Raw genomic sequence first — 22,154 nt, forward strand, 5'->3', positions numbered from 1 at the left:
TCTGCTGCACGTCATCTGTATTGTCACATGAAATGAGCATCCATAACGGGTACTTGGAAATGACCTATCAGGTCACACGGAGTCCGGCCCCTGGGGGCCAAAGCGGCACCGATGCCCATGGCCGTGGGCTCTCTGCAGACAGCACGACACCAGGCCTCCCCGGGAGCTGGGAGAGGCCCACCTGCACCTCAGGCCCTCCGGCTCCTGGGCAGCATCTCCCAAAACATGCTTGAGGAGACGGTGGATCTTTGGGGCTTAGTAGCTGTTCCTCAAGAAAAGGGGTCTGTGGTCAAATAAGTTGAGGAAACACAGAGTTCAACCAGGTTCGACCGGAAGCATTTCTACAGGACTTGCCAGAACCTTTATGACAACAACGGCGCGAACGTTCAGCATGGGGGCACAGTATGCGGCATTTCCCAAGCTTATTTGACCACAAAACCCTTTTCCTTCCCAAAGCGTCTTGCAGATTGGCATCCGGCAGTGTGCCCTTGGGGAAGTGCTGCCCTAAGCTATCGATGACCGTTAACGGCAGTGGCACCTGTGTTGGGCGGCGGGCCGGGGTGTTTGCCAGGCGTCGTGCTGCGGCGGGACAGCCAAGCTCTCAGCAGTCATGACAGCGAGGGGAGAGGACGGGATGGGGCCCCGCTCCTGCCACTGTGGTCCTCGCCTCCGGCTCCGCGGCGGAAGCAAAGCACGACTGTCCCACGGGCCCCCTGGCCTGCCCGGAGCGGACATCGGTCCAAGTGAAGGAGCGGGCGACACCAGCCCTCCCGCCCCTCTGGCCCTCCGGGGGGCCTCCGAGCAGGATGGGGAAGATGCGGCTGCCGGTTCGCGGCCATCCCCCGCGGGCCCCGCTGCTCCCGCCACCTGTCCGGGGCCACCCCGTGTCCTGGGGCCATGGGCGGGTGGCTCACCAGGCGGAGATGAGCATCTGGCAGGTGTTGGACGACATCCAGACCAGCTCCACCAGGCGGAACTGGAAGTAGCCGATAATGAAGCCCGAGATGACGTCCGTGATGTGGTGACGGCCGATCATGACGCGCGACAGGCCCACGCAGAAGGCCCAGAGCACCAGCAGGACACGCAGGGGTACCGCCAGCACCAGGTGGCTGAGGAAGAACTTGGACACCATGGCCGCGCGGCTGGCGTGGCCGGCGGGGAAGGCGTACACGTCCATGGTGAGGTAGTCCAGGACGCTGGGGCTCGTCTCGAATGGGCCGCGCCTCTTGATGAGCTTCTGCACCCCGGCCACCGTCATGATGTCTAGGAGCAGGGCTGCAGGCGAGAGGGGGAGGCCCGAGGGACGGTCAGTGTCCCCTCACGCCTCGGCACCCCCACCCCGTTCCAGACGAGACTCCTGGGCACGTTTCCACCGCAGGGCCTTTGTGTGTGCTGTTCCCTCTTCCCTGCGGTATCCACCTGGCTCGCGCCCCCGGGCCCGGGGGGAGCAGCCTGGCCTCCACCTGCTCACCGAAGCCTGCCACCTTCTGCCCCTCCCTGACCTATTCTTTCTGACAGCGCTTCTCAGCCCCGACACATCACACACTTTCTTAGCATTTCCCTGGTCCTTCTTCCCTGATGCCACACGTGGTCTGAGAGGGTCCGGACCAAATTTGTTCACAGTGCTCAGGAAAGCCGCTGCATGAGAGTGTGTCATCGTCACCGGCCCCTCCTGGGGGCCCCTGGGAGGGCCTTGGCCCTGACCCACTGTGACTGTTCTGGCTGGCAATGGTTCTCGAAGGACCTCACTGAAGTCCCTGCACTGTTGAGAGCCGCACCCGACCATCCCTGTCTTTTTTTATTTTTTAATTTATTTTTTAAGTAGGCTCCATGCCTAGTGTGGGGATTGAACTCATGACTCTGAGATCAAGAGCTGAGCTGAGACCAAGAGTCGGATGCTTAACCAACCAAGCCGCCCGGACGTCCCTCCATCCCTGTTCCTTAAAAGTGAAATTCCTGTCACTTACCATGAACCATTTGTAAGTGTACAGTTCAGGGACACTCGTACATGCACAGGGCTGGGCAACGTCACCTCTACCTGGCTCCAAACCATGCTGATCACCCCGAAAGGGAGTCCAGTGCCCAGGAAGCAACCGGTCCCTGTCCCCCTCTGCCCAGCCCCAGTTGCCACTCATCTGCTTCCCGTCTCTATGGATTTATCGGCTCTGGACATCTCACACACGGGGACTCATCCCGTGGCCTTTCGTGTGTGGCTTTCACCCCGCGGCAGGGTGCAGAGGCCCATCCCCAGGGTGTCAGTGCTTCCTTCCCAGGCCTGAATGATCCGCCCCAGTTTGGACGTACCATCGTTTGTGCACCTGTCCATCTGCCCGTGGACGTCTGGGCTGCTGGCCTCCTGGCTGGTACAGATGTTTGTGAACCAGTATTTGTCCAGTGCCCGTTTCCAGTTCTTTTTTTTTTTTTTTTTAAGGATTTTATTTATTCATTCATGAGAGACACAGAGAGAGAGAGAGGCAGAGACACAGGCAGAGGGAGAAGCAGGCTCCTCGCAGAGAGTGCAATACGGGACTCGATCCTGGACCCTGGGATCACGCCCTGAGACGCTCCACCCCTGAGCCACCCGGGTGCCCCCCGTTTCTAGTTCTTGTGGGCGTGCACCTACGGGTGGAGTCGCTGCATCATATGGTGACTCCATTTGTCACTTTTGGAGGGACCGTCACTCTATTTTCCATGGCAGCTAAACCCCATTTTCCAGAGAAGGAGGAGACAAAGGCTTGGAGATGGGAGTGTTCATCCCTATGGCTCCTCCTTCCTGGAGGGGGACTTAGTCTCCCTCCTCCTTCAGGCCTTGGCTGCCTCCTCAAGGAGGCCTTCCCTGACCAGCGCGTTCCCCGCACACCATGTCATTCACCCAGCTGCAGCTAAGGAACCCTCTGGCTGATGCGACACAGCATTGGCTCCCCCCACCTCCCCGCACCCCTCCACTGAGGGGGGGCCGGGCTCTCTCGTTCACTGGTTTATGCCCAGGGCCAGGCATGCAGTGGTAGCAGTCTCTACATGTTAGTGGAGTCACTGGCCTGGGGCGAATGGCCAGGGGGGTGAGCTCTTCTCCCATCTGGGAGCATGAGGGAGACCTGGGTCTTCACCATCCTGCCTCCCCACCTGCCCACTCCGTGCTGCGCGGCCTTGGGAGGGGTGCTCTGTCTCTCTGTGCTGTCGATGAAGCCACCATGCCAAGGATCCAGCTTCACTCAGCTGATCACAGCGGCAACCAGATAGCCAAGGTGGTGGGGGTGGGGGGCAGGACCTCCGAGAAAACCCTCCCCACCCTTAGAGAGGCCCATGGAAACCCTGATGAGATCACAGCACCCAAGCCCCACTTCCGGTGACAGTGAAGAGGAAACCGGGCATCGTGGCATGGGGGCAAACCCCATGAGTGTCCAGAGACCTGGGTTTGAGTCTCAGCCCGGGAGCCTCCTGGCTGTGTGACCTTGGACAAGCCACTCACCTTCCCCCACCAGGACGAGGAGATCACGGACAACCACCTCCTGCAGGGGGTCGGTGGCAGGTGACCAGCCATCCGGGGTTTGCCCACAACACAGGGTTTTCCCAGGACACAAGACATTTGGGGCTAACACAGGGAGGCCCCAGCACGCCATGACGTCCCTGGCCCACCAGGAGGGTGGAGGAGGGGGGAGGATTGCCACTATTTGATAATTCACTGCAGCCTGACGCTGGGAGCTTTCCTGGAAACGGCCGCGGATATCTAAATTGTTGGCCTGCAACTGCTCTCACTCAGACACGGAGAAAAATCTACCCGACTTTTGAAAAAAAAAGAAAATGAGGCAGTAGGTATTCACTGTAGAAAGTTTGCAAATTAGAAAACAAAAAGTAAGATTTTTAAATCACCTATAACCCTGCCACCCAGAGGTTGCCACCATTCCGGGCCCTTATCCATCTATAGAGCAGAGATTTGATAACATCTCTAAGATGCTCTACACACTGTTCTGTAACCTGCTTTTCTTTAAAAAATTTTTTTAAGATTGTATTTATTCATTTGAGACAGAGAGAGAGAGAGAGAGAGAGAGAGCATGAGCAGGAGGAGGGGCAAAGGGAGAAGCAGATTCCCTGACTAGCAGGGAGCCCCATGTGAGGCTCGATCCTAGGACCTGGAGACCATGAGCTAAACCATGGCAGACGCTTAACCATCTGAGCCACCCAGGTGCCCCTGTAACCTGCTTTTTGAAAGTCTGGCCACGTCCCATGTCCCCCTGACTCCCACGGCTGTGGCAGATGAAGCCTCATGACATATTTATTTAAAGGTCCCAGCACTGGATGTTCAGATTGTTCCCAAATTAACACTGCGTTCCCTGGTTAGTATGGAATTTCTTGGCCTTCCTTCCCCGCCCTCCACAGGGTTGCTGCCTGCTGTCTTGGTTTGAGATCTGAACCTCTGGCCTCTCCTGGGCCTTCCCCTCTCATCAGCCACCCGCTCCGGGACGTGCTTGGTCAGAAGCAGGAAGCAGTGGACGGAGAGGCTGCAGGCCTGAGGGAGGAAGAGCCTAAGGGAGGGAGGGAGCCTCATTCTACAGGCGCCCACCTCACATTTCCATGGAGACTCATTCCCGGGAGGTGGCCAGCTGGGGAGGTGTGTGACCAGCCAGCCCACTGACCCAGGTGGAGGCCAGGCCCGGGCCGGGAGCCAGCTGGAGCATGCGGGAGGTCACATCCCAGCAGGAGAGAGGGACCAGGGCCTAGAGGCCGCTGACCCCTGGAGTGGCTCTCAGCCTGATGTAGCAGCAGAGCCAGGAGGCCAGGCAGGAGGGGGCAGTTCTTGGGGTAGGCGTTCAACTCGTAGCTTCCAGGATCAGGATGGGGTCAATTAATCCCTACACTAATTAGGGATTCTCCCTTTTATGGGACCTTGACCTTGACCCACTGACCTGGAGCGGGGTTATCATAGGACATGGTGAGCTCAGTACCTGAGAGGTGTCCAGCACGGCCTGTGTGCGCTGGTCGATGGCATGGGCGCTGTTATTATCACTCAGTCCCAGCTGGCCTGACCCTGGAGGCATCAAGCAGGTGCATCAGTGAAGGGCTTTCCTTCTCTGAGGGCCCACCAGGGTCAAACTTACCTGGCACGGTTCAGAGACCTCCGTCATTCAAGGGAAGTCAGAGCATCCAGGGCCAGGGCTATCCCTGGTGCTGGGGGCCGGTGGCCAGCCACAGTCTAGGTGTCAGGTGGGCTGCCAGGGTCTAGGGGGTTCATGTGGACCAGGATCAGGTACTGAGATAGAGCCAAACATGACACTAGCCACTGGAAGACACAGTTATCTGTCCAACTTGTGACCAAGTTTCTCAGCCAAAACCCAGGGCTCATCAGCTTGGCAAGTTGTCGCTGGTTTGAAACCTGCCTTCCCTGACAAGTGTAAGTCCTGGCACAAGTGTCCATGGAGGAAGGCAGGAAGGAGGGAGCAGCGCTGGCACCTCTAGGCTGCCCAGGGGGTGCCCTGGGCTCAGGGCCCCACTCAGATTCGGTAGCTAAAGGCAAGAGGGGCCCCAGTCTCTCCACAGGCCCCAGCTCTCCTCATGGGTGGTCAGGCTCCACAGGCCAAGAACTGAGCTAGGTGTTTGTTGCAGCAAAGTGTTTTCCCCCCGTGAAAGCATACACAAAGGCTCAGTATATGAAACAGATGACAGAGGTAGCCTCGTGGTGAGGCTGGAGGCCTCGGCTCTGGGACCCTCGCCTGCCCCCTATGGAGGCCTGGAGGTTGCCTGTGTCCCATGATTTAAAAACCCTGCATCTGGGCCTTTGGGAACCTGCTGCTATTTCTGGGTGCTTTGGTCTCTTGAGGCCATAATGAGGTAGAGACTACCCCTTTGCCCCATGCCCCTTGGAGACTGTGGGGCCAGCCTGGCTGTCCCCGACCCCTGTCCCACTGTCCCAGCCCATCCTATGTCTTGTTCCTTCATTCGTTTGACCTCCAGCTCTGGGGTAGGTCAGGCGGGGCGGGGCCTGGGGCCGGGTAACCGGGCTGGCAGAATGCCACCTGGCCGAGGAGGAGGTGGGCGGTGAGCACTTCTAGAGTTGCCGTGCAGGTGCCCTGGGCCGGCAGTGCCCCTTCTCTGCACCGCAGCCGTCTGGTGTTGGGGCTGCACGCTGAGGAGGCAGGGCGGCTCCCCAGCCAGCCGACAGCCTTCCCGGGGCCTCTCCTCTCCTCCAGCTCCACCGCCAGCCCTCCCTGTGACCGTGATTCTGACATCGTCAGCTCATAATCTAGGGCCCAGAAATAGAAGCAAGTGGCACCATCACTCAGGCCTCTGTGAGTTCGCTCACACGGTGCTGTCAAGTTCCCTGACCTACATTCCTCCTGGACTTGGAGGGCGGGTGGTGGGGGACCCTTGGGGAAGCTCTGCCTGGTGGGACACTTGGGGGATGAGGGGCAGGAGAGGAGCCGCAGCCTGGGGTCCCCGACAGCTAACCTGAGCTGAGCCGAGATACTCACCTCCCCCGGCCTCCACTCACCTCCCTGGCCTCCATGCACCTCTCCTGGCCTCTACTCACCTCCCCCGGACTCTACTCATCTCCCCCAGCCTCTACTCATCTCCCCCGGCCTCCGCTCACCTCCCTGGCCTCCATGCACCTCTCCTGGCTTCTACTTATCTGCCCCGGCCTCCACTCACCTCTCCCAGCCTCTGCTCACCTCCCCTGCCTTGGCTCACCTTCTTTGGCCTCCCCTCCCCTCTCCTGGCCTCCACTCACCTCCCCTGGCCTCCGATAACCTCCCCTGGCCTCAGCCAGGGCAATGGTGGTGCGTGCCTCTGGGCTCCAGAACCAGAGGCCAGCTTCAATGTCAGCTGCTTGAGAGTTGCGTGACCTTGGCATGTCCACCTGTCCAAGCCTCCCTCCCCTCATTGACAAAATCCCGGAGGCTGCTCCAAGGGCTGCTTGCAGGAACGGCTTTATCAATGGCTCCTGGGACAGGATTTGGCTTCCCTCATGCCTGTCCTGGTGGCCATCTCCACACTCAGACCCTCTGAGCAAGCTGGACTCTGAGACACCCCAAAAGCTGTTCCCAGGCCCTGCTGCCCTGGCAGCCTCCCAGCCTCAGAGCGGGATGAGCCCTTGCCTCAGTGCCTACTGTCCTCCCCTGACCCAGGGACCCTGGGGTCCTGTGCTATGCAAGGAGCCAGGGGGTTGTGGGGTTGCAGGGGCGAGGCAGGGACCAGAGCTCTCTTAGAAAAGAACAGCTAGGGCAGCCCGGATGGCTTAGCGCCGCCTTCGGCCCAGGGCGTAATCCTGCAGACCCGGGATCGAGTCTCATGTCAGGCTCCCTGCATGGAGCCTGCTTCTCCCTCTGCCTGTGTCTCTGCCTCTCTCTCTCTGTGTGTCTCTAATAAATAAATTAAATCTTTAAAAAAAGAAAAGAAAAGAACAGCTCTCGTGGGGGATTTGGAATCGGCTGCTCCTGAGGTTTCTAGCCTGCCTGTGGCTAGCCGCTTGAGCGTGTGCGTCTATGTGTGTGTGTGTCTCTCTGTGTGTGTGTGTGTCTGCCTGGAGGCAGAGGGATGGCTGGGGTGACCTCTCATGGCCCCTGGGGAGCACTGGCTACTTTCCAGCATCGAGGAATCAGGCTGGGCAGGAGGCGGAAAGCAGGAGGCCTGGATTAAACAAGGAGCAGACCTGGGCCCCTTGTTGGCTGGTGGGGGGACAGGTCTGTGGGCCGTGACTCCCACTAGCTGAGGCCAGGAGGAGGGGCCCCAGTTCATCTGGCCTGGGGGTCAACCCAGGAACCGGGAGACCAGCCTGCAGTGCTGTGGGGGCAGCATAAATGGGCCTAAACTTTCCAAAGGGCGTTTGGCCTAAGACTTAGAAGCCTTTACAACACCTCTCCCTTGACTTGGCTCTTCCGCTTGTAGGAATCTCTCCTCGGGAAATAATCAGGCATGTGCACCATGATTCACAGTCAAGGATGTCCACTGCAGCATTCTTCCTAACGCTGAAAACCGCATCAGCCCAGTGCCCTTGAGTAGGAGACGGATGGGACACGTCGTGGCCAAGTCCAGACAACGGTGTGCTCTGAGGCCACTGCCAGTGATGAGGCGGATGTGTATTTATAGCCACCGAGGGAGCGTGGTGAGGTTTTTTGTTAAGTGGGAAAGGACGAGCACCAAACAGTATTTACAGTAGGATGCCATTCTTATAAAAGAAGATGTAAATGTGTTTATGCAGAGAAAAAAAATATCTGGAAGGCACCACACTGGTAATGGTGCTTTTCTCTAGGTGGGAAGATGAAGATGATTTTCATGGTCTTTGTGAATTCTGCATTTAAATTCCTTCTTACCATGAACAGGCATTACTTGGGCACATTTTTAAAAAGTTATTTTTACAGAGGGTGCCTGGGTGGTGCAGTCGGTTGAGTGTCCGACTCTTGGTTTCAGCTCAGGTCCTGATTTCAGGGTCCTGGGATCAAGTCCCTCATCAGACTCCACTGGGTGTGGAGCCTGCTTGAGATTCTCTCTCTCTCTCTCTCTCACTCTCTCTCCCAGAGAGAGAGTCTCAAGCAGATTCCCTGCTAAGGCGGAGCCTGATGTGGGGCTCAATCCCAGGACCCTGAGGTCATTACTTGAGATGAAATCAAGAGTCTGATGCTTAACCAACTGAGCCACCCAGGCACCCTTCAAATAAATAAATCTTTTAAAAAAAAAAAGTTATTTTTACAAAAGGACAAATATTGCATGACAGCACTTTTATGAGGTCCCTAGAATAGACAAACTCACAGAGACAGAAAGTAGTGGTTACCAAAGGGTGGGGGATGGATGAGGACATTCTGCCAAGTGAAGTAAGTGAATGAGGAGTTCTTTATTATTGGGGACAGAGTTTCAGTTTGGGAAGATGGAAAAGTTCTGGAGGTGGATGGGGGTGATGGTGGCACACAATGTGAATGCACTTAATGCCACTGAATTTTAATGCCACTGAATTTTGGCACTTAAATATGGTTAAAACGGTAAATTTTATGTTGTGTGTATTTCAGCACATGCACACAAAAGTTATTTTAAGAACCGTGCTGCATGGTTCCAGCAGGATGTGGTTCTCGGGAAGGCACACAGTGAAGAGAGGGTTGGGGTGGGGTGAGGGGAGCCCTGAGAGCAGGCTAGAAGCTTCCACTCTTTTAGCACTGGGACCTCTGCTCTGTTGGTGTGCATAGTGTGTGCACGCATGTGTGTGCATGTATGTGCACATGGCCAGCACCTCTCTGACTTGGGCAGCCCCTGATGGCAGCCAGAGCCATGCCCCCAGCCTTGGGCACAGGAGGGCAGCATGAGGGCCCTAGCCTGTCTCTATCTCCCCCGGCCTGAGCAATCCTGAGTGTGTTCTGTAACTTTGCAGGTTTCCATTTCTCAGCTGAAGGATCCAGATACTAAAGCTGGCTTTACCTATCTCTGAAGATGGTCGGGGCACAAGGAAATCAAACTTACGGGCCTTGGAGTCTGAGAGCAACATCTATTCATTCAGCTGAGTGCCAGGCAGTGTAGACATGAGCCTGCCCAATTGTACATGGCCGCAAGGGCAGCTGTCAGGATGGTGCCTGGGCAGGGGGCAGCTGAAGAACCCCTAGGGGGACCAATGTCTCACTGAGTCCCACTGACACATGACAAGTGAAGCAAGGTAGAGGAAGGCTATTCTACCCTTGCAGAGCTGGCAGGGAAGGCCAGAGGCAGCCTAGGTATCCATCAATTAGGGACAGGCTCTGCAAGTGTCAGGGAGGGTCATTACCGAGCCATCCCTGAGAGCAGGACCCAGGGGGTGGTGAGGGAGAGCTGACACCACACATGACACAGAGGGTCTGCGCAGGGGGCTGGGTGGACATTGGGGTACTGTAAGGCTGAGGGGCCAGTTCTGGTTTCTGAACCTTCAAGCAAAGGGACGTGGGGCTGAGACCATGGTCCCTAAAGGCATGACGTTCACAGCCCAGCAGGTCCTTTGCTTCCCGTGAGGAGGCCAAGCTGGGCAAAACACCACAGGAAGTCATTCGAGAAACAGATGTTTTGTTAGCATGTGCACAGAACTAGGGTGTCACCCGGTCCAGAGGCCCATGCAGCGGATGTCATTCTCAGGGAGAGGGTTTAAGGGACACACTTGTTTTTTTCGTCATCTGTCCTTGTAATGTTTGAATTTTCCTTACTGCAAGAATGTATAGGTGTTCAACATCACTAATCATTAAGGAAATGCAACTCAAAACCACGAGATACCACTTTTCACACTCACTAGGATGGTTATTATCAAAACCCAGAAAAGAGCAGGTGTTGGCTAGGACACGGAGAAATCGAAACACCCGTGCATGGCTGGTGGGAACAGAAAATGGTGCAGTGGCTGCGGGCAACAGTATGGGGGTTCCTCAAAAATTAAACACAGAGTTACCATTTAATCCACCAGTTCCACTTCTGAGTATTTACCTCAAAGCACTGAAAGCAGGGACTTGAACAGATACCTGCACACCTGTGTTCACGGCAGGCCTATTTGCAATCGCCAAAAGGCAGAAGCAACCCAAGTGCCCACTGACGGATGGTGGATGAGCTGGGTGTGGTTTACCCACACCATGGAATATTATTCAGCCCTAAAGAGGAAGGAAATCCTGACACCTGCTACAACATGGAGGAACCCGGAGGATATTACACAAAGTGAAATAAGCCAGATGCAGAAGGACAAATATCTTATGATTCCACTTTTACCAGGTCCCTAGAAAAGTCAAGTTCATAGAGACTGGAAGTGGGATGGTGGGTGCCAGGGGCTAGGGGAGGGGAAAATAGGGAGTTAGTGTTTACTGGGGGCTGAGTCCCGGTTTGGGAGGAGGAAAAAGTTCTGGAGATGGGCGTGGTCATGGTTGCATAACGTCATGAAATGTGGACTTAAAAGTAGTCAAATGATACGTTTCACATCATGTATATTTTTTCCACAATAAAGAACGATAGATAGGGGCACCTGGGTGGCTCAGAAGGTCAAGAGTCTGCCTTTGGCTCAGGTCATGATCCTGGGGTCCTGGGATCGAGCCCCAGGTGGGGTTCCCTGCACAGTGGGGAGTCTGCTTCTCTTTCTCCTTTTGCCCCTCCTCCTGTTTGTGCTCTCTTTTCTCATATAAATGAAAAAAATTTTAAATGATATAGAAAAAGAAGAAGGTAAGTCTTCATATTCAGGAAAATCTCAATGAAGTGATCATGGCAATAAGACATGGAAGCCGCTGTCCACCGAGGACAGGCCCAAGAAGAAACCAGATGGGCCTGGGGCACCTGTCACATGGCTCCCTTTGGGATCATCGAGCTGAGTGCCGTGGCCGGAGGAGACAAGGGAGGGGACGAGGCATCTCACAGGTGTCTAGAGCCTGGAGGGGCCCTGGGACTGCTTTGATGACGGTGATGGCGAGGATGCTGATAACCACTGGTGCACAAGCACCGACTGGCATTAGTACCCGCCAAGCTTATGTGTATTCTTAGGTGAAGTAGCCCAGCCACCCATTTGACAGATGAGGAAAACAAAGCTCAGAGAGGCAAAGTTCTTTGCCCAAGTTCCCACAGCAGGGCTCGAATCTGCACCCACGTCTGGCCGATGCTGGAGACTAAGGTTTTGCCAGCTGCATCTAAGATCCTTTTGGGTTTTCTCTCCAGACTGGGCAGCCTGCCCTGGGGGAGGGCACAGAGTAGGGGCACCACAGACAACTTCCTCCTGGCCCAGCAGCTGGAGCCCCCATTTCCCAAGGCCCCCCGGTTTTCACCTCTGAGGCCGTATAGGTGGGGCCTCCACTCCCAGCACATGGCTGCCCTGGTGCTCAGGGTGGGCAGGCAGGAATGCACGGAGCCCCCTCCCCTTCTGGGCCCTGTGGTTCCCACAAGTGGCATCGGACACCTGCCGAGGATGTTCACTGGCCACCACAGTGTCGGGGGCTTTATCAGCTTCCCATAAGCCCCGGAGCCCCCTGGACAGACCAGGAAACAGGCTCAGGATGGGACCTGGCTTGACCAAGTTCACAGAGACAGAAAGGGTCAGAGAAGGACGGAACAGAGCCCAGCCTGACTTGGAGCCTGTGCTCTAGGATTGAAAGCTGCCGCCCCCAGCCCCCCAGAGGCTGAATGAGAGACAGAGCCTGCGCTCCGTGGATGGGCTGCTCTCCCAGGTGCAAATTGGCATCAGTGGCCCCCCTGGCAGGCTGGGCCAGAGCTGTGGGATGGGAACTCACCTTGGCTACTGGCTGGAGTTTCCTCCCATGGAACTCAAGGGTGTGGTCTGCATCCCCTCAAAGTGAGCTGCACCCGCAGGGCACTTGGCCTGCTTGGAACAGCTGCCCTAGAGAGGCTGCTTTGTGCCAGGCCCTCATTTCTGCGTGGTCTGGGTAACTAGATACAGGAGCAAAGGGGCTGGTGGATGGGAAATGTCCCCTTAGACCCTCTGCCCCATTCACTGCATATCTGATACTTCACCTCCTTGCCGTGTTCACACTTCTGGAATAGATTGGATGGTTCATCCAACCTCTAGACTACAGTGGTTGGGGAGGCAAGGGGTTTGTCATCTGGAGGGTGTGGCTTTGGTTCCTGGGCCGACCAGTGACCCCTCCGAGCCTCAGTGAACTCATCTGTAAAGTGGGTATGTTAATATTTATCTTATTAAGTCATTAAACATGTTTTTAAATTATGAAATACAGGATATTCGTGGCATAGTAGCTGGAACATGATAAAGCTCAATAAATTCCTATTCAAGAAGGGAGGCATCTCGAATCTTGGTCTTCTTCTTCTTTTTTTTTTTTAAAGATTTTATTTATCTATTCATGAGAGATGCAGAGAGAGAGAGAGAGAGAGAGAGAGAGAGAGGCAGAGACATAGGCTGAGGGAGAAGCAGGCTTCATGCAGGGAGCCCGATGTGGGACCTGATGCCGGGACCCCAAGATCACGCTCTGGGCCAAAGGCAGGCACTAAACCGCGGAGCCACCCAGGGATCCCCTGAATCTTGGTCTTCATCCTCTGAAGCAGACACTCTTGTGCCCACAGCCACTGGTTGCTAGAATGAGCCAGAAGCCTCATCTTAACAGGCTAGAGCTGCTTCCTATTCTCACTCCTGCCCCATCTCTGACTAGCTGCATGACTGTGGCCAAGCCACCTCCCCATGCCTCAGTTTCCTCCTCTGTACAAGGAGAAGAATAACTGCCTCTCCCTCCCAGGGCTGTGTGAGGATTAGGAGCGATAATGTGCTTTATGTAATGCTGGGCACACAGTAAACACCGAACACATTCCCAATACAGCTTTACCACCTCCGACATCACCCAGAGAAGGGGCGTGCGGACAGGGTCTAGGGAGCAGGCTCGAGGGTGCCTCCTCGCCCCTATCTTTGGATGTCAGACACCTTAACCCCCAACACAGCTTACTTGAACCACCGCTGTGACTGGGGCTGTGACAGCTCCAGGGAAAACTTGAATAACGAGTGTAGGGTTCTGCTCCTGGAAGCCCCTGGCCTGGTGCCTCAGCCACTCTACTCTGTCCCCCCACTCCCAAGCCCATGGCACTGTGCCTGGAAAGGGCACAAGCCTGGATGTCAGGCGAACCCAGTGCAAATCTCCAGCTCTGAAGCCTTGGCCAGGCTGCTTTATTTATAGGAACCTCAATTTCCTAATCTGTAAAGTGGGAGTGATAATTGCACCAGTCATGTGGGACTATTTGCGGAAAATATCAAGTAGTGTAAACAATGTAAAAATGAGAACAAGAAGACACTGAGGGTGCCCGAAGCATCTGTCTGATTCCTCCTCCCCAGGTCCCACCCAGAGTGTCCAGCCCCAGACCCTCTGAGACCCGAGCAGGGAGGTACAGGTTATCATTACCTTCCTCTAGGGCCACAGCTCTCAGTGGTCCAGCCTACATCCTCATCAGTGTTTGCTCAGCCTGGGACTTCCGCCCGCCTGTGCCCAATAGGGTAGCCACGCTGGGAGGGCCCAGGGGATCAATGTGGGCCCAGCATGGAGGGTGGAAGCTAGGGTTCCCCACAGCACCTTGAGGATCTGGAGGTGCCTGGAAGTGGGCAGGATGGGGCCGGTGTCACCTTGTGAGTGGCCCCACCTCGTGAGTGGACCCACCTTGTGGGTCCCATGTGGCATCTGGCACAGGGCAGTATGAAACTGAAAGGTGCTGGTGTCAGAGACTGTGGTAAAACAAACCAAGGACCAGCTCACCTGGCCCGCTCCTCCAGCGACTCATCTAGGGAAGCAGCACAAGTGGCCACAAGTGGGCGGAGCCAAAGACTGGACCTCCTACTCCCCTAGGCCTGGACAGCTTGCAGGGTCTCTGATCCAAGCAGAAGGGGCATGGGGGCAGCTCACAACAGCTGTCTGCAAGCAGCCTAGGACCTCAAGCACCCCAGCCTGTAGGGTAGAAGCTGCCCTGCTCTAGGACACTTACCAGGATGCCCACCCCAGGCCCCCCACCAGACTCCTGACGGCCTCCCTCGAGGCCACAGCCTCTACTACTCCCTCCCTTCCACTCATGTCTGGGACAGCAGTGCACTCTGTGGTGAGCTGGGCCTCTCCTTGGAGGTTCCCACAGGGCTTCCACATTCTCGAGGCCCCCACTTTGGAGGGGGCCCCCGGCTGCACCTCCCAGGTTCTCTCATTACCAAGCTGGAGGCTCGCCTGTTTCTGGGGCACCTTTCCTGCCTAACCTCATTACGTCATTCCAGTTGGTTTCTGATGGCCCCACTCATCCTGGCCAGGATGGGGTGGAGCAGGCTCCCTCCCGGGGAGCCCGACAGGGTGGGTGGCGGACGGCGGGCACACTCACCCAGGAGCAGGTTCATGAGCACCTCCTGGCCAGCCAGCGTGCTGCTCTTCACCAGGCAGAGGATGGTACCCCCGATCCAGGGGATGCCGTGGCCCGTGATGCCAATGAGCTTGACCATGGAGCGGGCGCTGGCCCAGGACGCGGCGCGGCCGGCACACACCCCCAGCCGCTTGGACATGCAGATGTCAATGGCCAGCAGGGAGTTGAAGGCGATGCCCTTGAAGGAGGGGTTCAGCTGCATGCAGTCCTCCTCAGGCAGCTGCTGTGACTGGCGCCGCTCGCGGGCCCCCTCACCAGGGGGCGGGGGCTGTGTTGAGGGGCCCGGGGCCTTCCTGCCCGAGCTGCGGGGCTCCGGGGCCCCCTTGGGGGGCTGGTTCAGGGACAGGAACTCTGCCCGGTTGAGGACATTGTTGCGGTCCCGGGCCCGGGAGCGGCTCTGGGAGGCTGGCATGGTGACGCTCACACGGCGAGGGCCGGGGCCAGCCCGGCTGCACGGCCTCGTCCCCGAAGACGGGAGCTGCCCCGAGAGCCGCCACCACTCCCTGCCTCCTTGCCTCCCTGCCTTCTCCGCAGCAGCTGTTAAATATAGAGTAGAGGGTTGCACATGGCTGTTTACCTCTGGCGGCCACCCGGCTCGAGGGGACGTCAGTGCCCGCTGGGCAGCCAATCGAGCCCACCGATGCAGGCCGGCGCCAATGGAGCCACTGGGGAGGCAGGCCCGTCCACAGCTGCGGCCTGGCTGCCTCGGGCCTGGGCTATTTAAATCTTCCAATGGCTCACTCCGGGGGACCAGGGGACTCTGGGAAATGTAGTCCTCCTGCTGCTCTGGCCTCAGCTGGGCCCCAGGCCAGAGGCCCAGATGTGTGCCCCGGACTAACCCCTGCTTTTCCAGGCTCCCCCTGAGCAGTGCAGACCCCCGTGAGCCAGGCCTGCCTGTCCCCCACCCCGGCCTGGGCACCTGGACCTGGTCCCGTGGACGGGACAGCAGAGCCGGGTCAGAGGCCTGTTTGGGCACCAGACTGAGTCAAAGACGTCACTGCCAGCATCATCTTGGGTCCGCTGGGGCCAGGCCCAGCCCCTCCCCTCTGTGACAGCATTTCATTAAGCTGGCAGGCTGAGGTTTTATTTTTATTTTTTAATCAGTCTTGAATTTGGCTTGCATGCATCAGAGTCCAATCAAATGGCAATCTGCAAGATCTGATTTCTGTTAGAGGGAGGGCTAATTGATCGGTTGGTAATGGATCTGCCCCTTGGAGGCTGCCTCCGCTACTCAGAGTTCTGCGAAGGACAGGGACACTCCAGCAGACACTCCGGGAAACCCAATAGTTGTCAAACAGCCAGCACCACGTGAGGGGCCAGGCACGTGCAGAGAATGTCCATCCCTGACCCCGGAAAGCCCGGTTCAGTGGGGATTAAACAAACAACATGTATATGATTACAGGTATAGAGATGTGGGGTAGGATTACAGAACCACGGCCCTGGGTTTGAATAGGGAATCGTGCGGGGCTTCCCCAGGAAGGAACAACAGGTGGGAGGCCCAGGTAGGGGACAGCCTACCTCACATGGCGTCTGGGGGGCCTGTGTGGCTGGTGCATAGTGCAAAAGGGCAAGAGAGGCTGAGAGCCCAAAGAGGGCAGACCAAAGGGCCTAATCGAGGATTTGGGGTTTGAGTCAGGCTTCTCTGTCCCCACCTGGGTGCCTGGAGGAAATCCAAGTCTCCATAGCTCTTTTAGGGCAGACTGGGCCTGGACTCAAGGGAAAGCCATTAGTAGAGGGTGACCAGAAGAGTCATGAGTGAATGCCCTGGTCTCACAATTCAGGGGAGCCAAGGACTGTCAGCCCAGCTGGGATTGAGGCAGGAGGCTGTGACTTTCCCTCTAAATGTGAAACCCCCGGCCCACTCCAGAGACTGCCCAAGGGCAGTAAGCTTCCTGGGGTGGGGTGAGCCCTCTCCGGTTACAGGGCACCAGCTTGGGCTCCAGAATCTGACAGATGGGGGGATGATGTTGGCTTTGCCATCAACTGGCTATGGGATCTTGAACAAGTCACTTGGCCTGTCTGCGCCTTGGTTTTTCCACCTGTAACATGGGAATAATAGTGTCTACCTTTCAAAAGCTATTGTGAGGTCAAGGAGATGATGTTTGTTCAATGCTGAGCAGGGTCCCTGCCACATAGTTAGCCTCCAACTCCATGGGTTAAGAACTCATCCTGTTTAACAAAAAAGGCACAGTCCTCTCTCCCCTGTAGGTGCCCCCTTCAGAAGGACCCACCACCAAAGTCTGGCCCCTATGCCATACGTTGGTGTGAAGCCAGACTCCAGGAGCCCCCAGTCCAGGGTTCCTTCCAGACTTCCTGGCATTCCTCTTCCAGAGTATTCCATTCAGATCACACGGCTACAGAGGATGTCCTAGCCTCTTGGGTAGCAGCGATCCTGGCTCCTGGGCAGATGCACGTGGAGATATGTTCAGAATGCATGGATAGTGGCAGTATCAGGAGCTATGTGCTCTAACCTATTCACACCCTATAACCAACCTTCCTGTGAAGATGTGGTACCACTTCTATTTGACAAATGAGGAAGCTGGGATTCAGAGGTGGAGAAGGCCTCCACCAAGAAGCCTAAAAGAGTGGAGGTTCAACTCCCACACAGTCCCTGGGGAGGAACGCAAGGACTTCCAGACAAAGATCCCCCAGACAGCAAGGACCTGGGTGTGCTCACTCAGTTCTCCACCAAGGCATTCATCTCATTCCCCCTCGGTGGGGCCGCTGACCTGGGCTAACCCCAGGAGGGGAAGAGGAGCCCATCCCAGATTGGGGCTATTAATACCCAGAGGTCTGTGTCAGCATCTCAGTCTGGTCAGAGCTGCCAGCAGATTCTGAGGGCCACAGTGGGCTCTATGCTGAGAAGGCCCATGAAGTCCAATTGTGCTCTACCCTGGGGGTGGTTAGGAGTGGGCTCTGGAGTGAGACAGCCCCAGACCCTGACTCAGCCACCTCCAGCTTAGTGACCACAAGGAAGTCCTGTGAGCCCTCCTGGCCTCTGTTCCCCACTCTGGGGGGCTGGTGGAAGGATGGTGTGAGGGGCTCACTCAGCCTGAGAACTGTTTCTCCCTCTGTAAGGTGGGGTGACCCTGCTCACATTGCCAGACGGCTGAGAAGCAGGCTCTACCCCTTTATGAGGCCCTACCATAGGCCACACAGCCATACCATATACCATGTCTCAAGAATTCTCAGAATTCATTCATTCATTGAATCGATGTTTTCATTGATCTCTTTCTGAAGTCTAGTTGCAGAGATAGGATACACACCCCTGAAATAACTAGCCAGTTTATAAAAGTTTACTTCCACCAATTCCCTTATTTTTTTTCCTTATTGTCAAGATATCACATGCTTACTGCAATAAATTCAATAAGTACAGATGTTATAGGTATAATTCTACTGTCAGGAGACCACCACTGTTAACATGAGGGTGGTCAGGTTATAAAGGAATTCTCACTTGTCTCACTTCCAATTATTGAAATATTTTACAAAACTAAGTATTGCTTTAATAATCAGAAAATTATATATTTTAAAGATTTTATTTATTAATGAGAGACAGAGAGAGAGAGAGAGAGGCAGGGATGCAGGCAGAGGGAGAAGCAGGCTCCTCGCAGGGAGCCCGATGCAGGACTCAATCCTAGGACCTGGGATCATGCCCTGAGCTGAAGGCAGATGCTCAACCTCTGAGCCACCCAGGCATCCCAGAAAGAATATATATTAAACAAACTGTATCTATCTATATATCATATATGCACAAATATACATTTAAAATATGGTTGTTTTGGGGCACCTGGGTGGCTCAGTTTTTTGGGCATCTGCCTTTGGCTAGGGTCATGATCCTGCAGTCCTGGGATCAAGCCCTGCACGGGGCTCCTTGCTCTGTGGGGAGTCTGCTTCTCTCTCTCCCTCTGCTTGTGTTCTCTCTCTCTCTCTCAAATAAATAAATAAAATCTTTAATATCTTTAAAAAAATCTTTAAAAAATAAAATAAATAAAACTCATTAAAAAATAAAATATGGCTGTATTATATGGCCTTACCCTTTTCACTTAATATAAACCTGGCCATGTTTCCATGATAACTTGCCATTTTTCTTTCTTTCTTTTTTTTTTTAACTTGCCATTTTTCAATGGCTGCTTGGCATGTTGTCGTGTGGATGGACCATACTTTATGTAAGCAACCCCTTATTATTATACATGTAGATTGTTTCCATTTTATGATGATTCAAAACTATTCTGGCCTGGCCATCCTTATGCACACACCTCTGTACACCAAAGTAGAATATAAACAAGTGATTAAAGTGGCAAGTGCCATGTAACAGCATGTGCTCAGATGCATCCCCAAAGATCTGATGGGTCAACCTGGTCACCTACTGCAGTACCCAGACCTGGAAAAGCATGGATTATGGACACTTGCAGCCAACAGGGCAAGTCCACATCTACCCTTTTCCCATGTTAGAGATGATGAAGAGCAGCCTAGGGTGGTGACATGACCTGTGAGGCCACAGAGCTGGTCAAGGCCAGAGATGGGATGTGGGCTGGCTCATCCTTGTAACTCTGAGCCCTCCAGGCTGTCTTTCTGGCCACATGTCCCACAGCTTGGCACTCACTAATTCACTCACCTATTCGTAGAACAGTTCTCGAGGACTGCTATGCACCAGGCATCCCTCATGCAAGGACCAGTGGGAAATGCAAAGGTGACTCAGAGGTGGCCCCATGCCTGCAGACAACCTGGCCTCACCTGAGCCATTGCCCTACCTGGACTGTGGTCCACACAATCCAGGACTTCCTGGTCTAGCCCTGTCAGTTGCTGGGAGAGGGGCCTGGAGGAGGGTGAAGCCCCTTGCTAGGGCCCACAGCTGGTAAGAAGCAGAGCAGGATTCAGACTCGGTCTCAGCCTAAAGCCCTTGGCCCTAACCACTTGGATACATTGCCTTTCTCTCCCTTGAGAGGAGAGGTTTTCTGGCAGCTTTGTGAGGCCTAGAGCAGGTTGTATGTAGCAGAGATTTGTTATCTGTTTAGGAGATATTTACTACTATTTACTACTACCACTAAGCGTGTGTATCATTAACTTCTACTCTGCACCTACTGGGAACTAAATGTGTGTCCCTGAACTGTCACAGCAATCTGACGGGCTTTTAGTCTTCATCACACAAATGGGAAGATCCAAGCTCAGAGGGGAAGGGGTTCTATCTGGGTCATCGAGGGAGCCACAGGGGTCCCCCAGGATTCAAACATCACCCCAGTACCCCTAACCCGCCTCTCTTCTTTTCCCTTTGTAACATCTCATAACACTTACTCTCTGTATTTATGACTTGTGTCCTCCAGCAGTGTCAGCCCACGGGGCAGGGACTATCGTCTACCTGTTCCCCAATGGGCCCAGGGGACGCAGCCAGTGCCTGGCACATAATAGGTGGTCAATAAATGTCAGATAAATGACTCTGTTTCTGGAGCCTGGGGTCCAAGCTACTACAAAGAGACAGAAGGCCAAAGGAGGCCGGTTATTTGGGGTGATGACCCCCGAGTGGAAGGGGAAGGGAGTGGCGGGGGTGGGGCGGCCGTCGAGAGGCGCAGAGGGAGACGCGCAGCTGGAGGGAAGCGGGGCGAGGGAGGGGCAGCGGCGGCGCCCGCCCGGAGGGGGAGGGAGCCCCGCGCACCGCGTTTCTCCCCGCCGCCTCCCCGCCGCCTCCCCACCCGGGCGCTCCCGCCCAGATCACTTTCGCAGTTCGCATTTCCAAGGCCGCTCCCGGGTTATTTCGGTCGGGAAACCTGATCCTTCGCGGGGTTTATTTTAGCACCTTGGAGAACTCCCAGTGCCTCACCGATCCCGGCCGCACCCACCCCGCCCGCGGACGCCGCCTCCCGCCGCCTCGGGGCCGCGGGGCAGGAGGCGCGGGGCGGGGGCGGGGGCGGGGGGCGCGGGGGCAGGGGGCGGGCGGGGCGGCGCAGCACGCGGGACCCCCACTCCCGCCCAAGCCGAAGCCAAGGGGGCCGAGGGCGCGAGGGCGCGGCACCAGGCGCGGGCCCGGGGTCTGTGCGCGCTCTGGCCACTGCCTGACCTTGGGGCGCCACCGAGCCTCTGCTCCCCCGCTGGGCGACGGCTGTGTGGGAGGGCAGGACGCTTGACGCCCAGATCTGGGGCTCCGAAGGCTTCGCTGAGGAAGCCGGACCAGAGGGGCCGGGAGAGTCCAGAGGGCACCCCATCTTTGGAGCCAGGCTGGGAGAAGCAGCCCCTCACTACCCTTAGGTGACCCCCGCGTGGCCAGTGGAATCTCCATCCCGCAGCTTACCACGTCGCGCCCACCCCAGCCCGGAAATAACACCCAACAGGCCTGCATGCACACACACGCACACTCTCACAGACACTCACGTTCAAAAACACGCTCAGCTATGCTCACCATCACACACCCATCCACAGACACAGGCTCATATATACCCTCACAGAGGGACACACACACCATCCTGCACACTCATACACCCACAGCTCATACAGACATACCCTCACACAAGGCACACACACTGTCATACATGATAGCACACTTGCTCATTTACACCCACACCACTTATGTTCATCACACACACACTCATGGGCACATATAACACCCGGGGACACACACACACACACACACACAAACTGTGACATATACCCTCCCACAAAGAGATGCACAAACCCGTGCTGTCACATACACCCACACCATCACACACTCACACCCTCAATCACACACCCTAACCTCCTCTACTATGCTTACTACACACGACATCACACCCCTCACACTGCTGGAAGTGTTACCTTCACCCTATCCTTCCCCAAGCTCAACACTGGACACACACAAATCAAAACAATTTACTCTATATATCTGATTTACAGCAATCAATACTTATTAGTAACCATTTCAAGAATGAATCTGTACTTATATGTTATTCATATTAATTCATACCTCCATTCATTATTCCTGGATTTGCCCTGACGTCTCTGTGGCCCATGGGACGTGAGTGCCGTGGGGACCATGCCTGCAGTCTGTCCTGGCCCAGGCTGGGTCCCCAGTGTCCTCTGAGCGCCCAGCCGAGCACAAATGTCCGGTCAGTACTGGGGAAGAAGGCACGTGCGGATGATGGAAGGGCCATCTGAGAAGTCACAACCCTAGAAGAAAAGTGGTTCTGAATGTCTGGCCGGAAAGGCACTTTGTCTCCAGATGGGCAGCCACGCAGGGCAGTTGGTCTTGCGCCTCCCAGACATTTCTCATATCATATCACTGCCTCTTAATGGGGGATGATCTAGGATCCAATATGGGGACCCTCTCTGACAACCAGTTCCTGCTCACTGGGCCAGGCCTGAGCCCACTCCTC

General features: G+C 55.7%; 1 protein-coding gene across 4 annotated transcripts in view; it reads right to left on the reverse strand.

Annotated features, from left to right (window-relative positions):
- PLPP7 (phospholipid phosphatase 7 (inactive)) overlaps positions 1-22,154 on the reverse strand; it is a 24,997-nt gene continuing 2,843 nt past the window's right edge. For 3 of the 4 annotated variants that reach the window (XM_049114393.1, XM_049114394.1, XM_049114395.1), the window contains 3 exons: positions 21,746-21,948; positions 14,776-17,213; positions 1-1,275 (listed from right to left, as the gene is read on the reverse strand). In XM_049114393.1, coding sequence (XP_048970350.1) covers positions 911-1,275; positions 14,776-15,226 — 816 coding nt within the window. In that variant the 5' untranslated portion in view covers positions 15,227-17,213; positions 21,746-21,948 and the 3' untranslated portion in view covers positions 1-910. Of the gene's footprint in view, positions 1,276-14,775; positions 17,214-20,106; positions 20,354-21,745; positions 21,949-22,154 lie in introns of those variants that run through there. The other variant, XM_025475519.3, reaches the window with a different exon arrangement.

Source organism: Canis lupus, chromosome 9 (genome assembly GCF_003254725.2).
Source record: "Canis lupus dingo isolate Sandy chromosome 9, ASM325472v2, whole genome shotgun sequence".
NCBI lineage: Eukaryota > Metazoa > Chordata > Mammalia > Carnivora > Canidae > Canis > Canis lupus.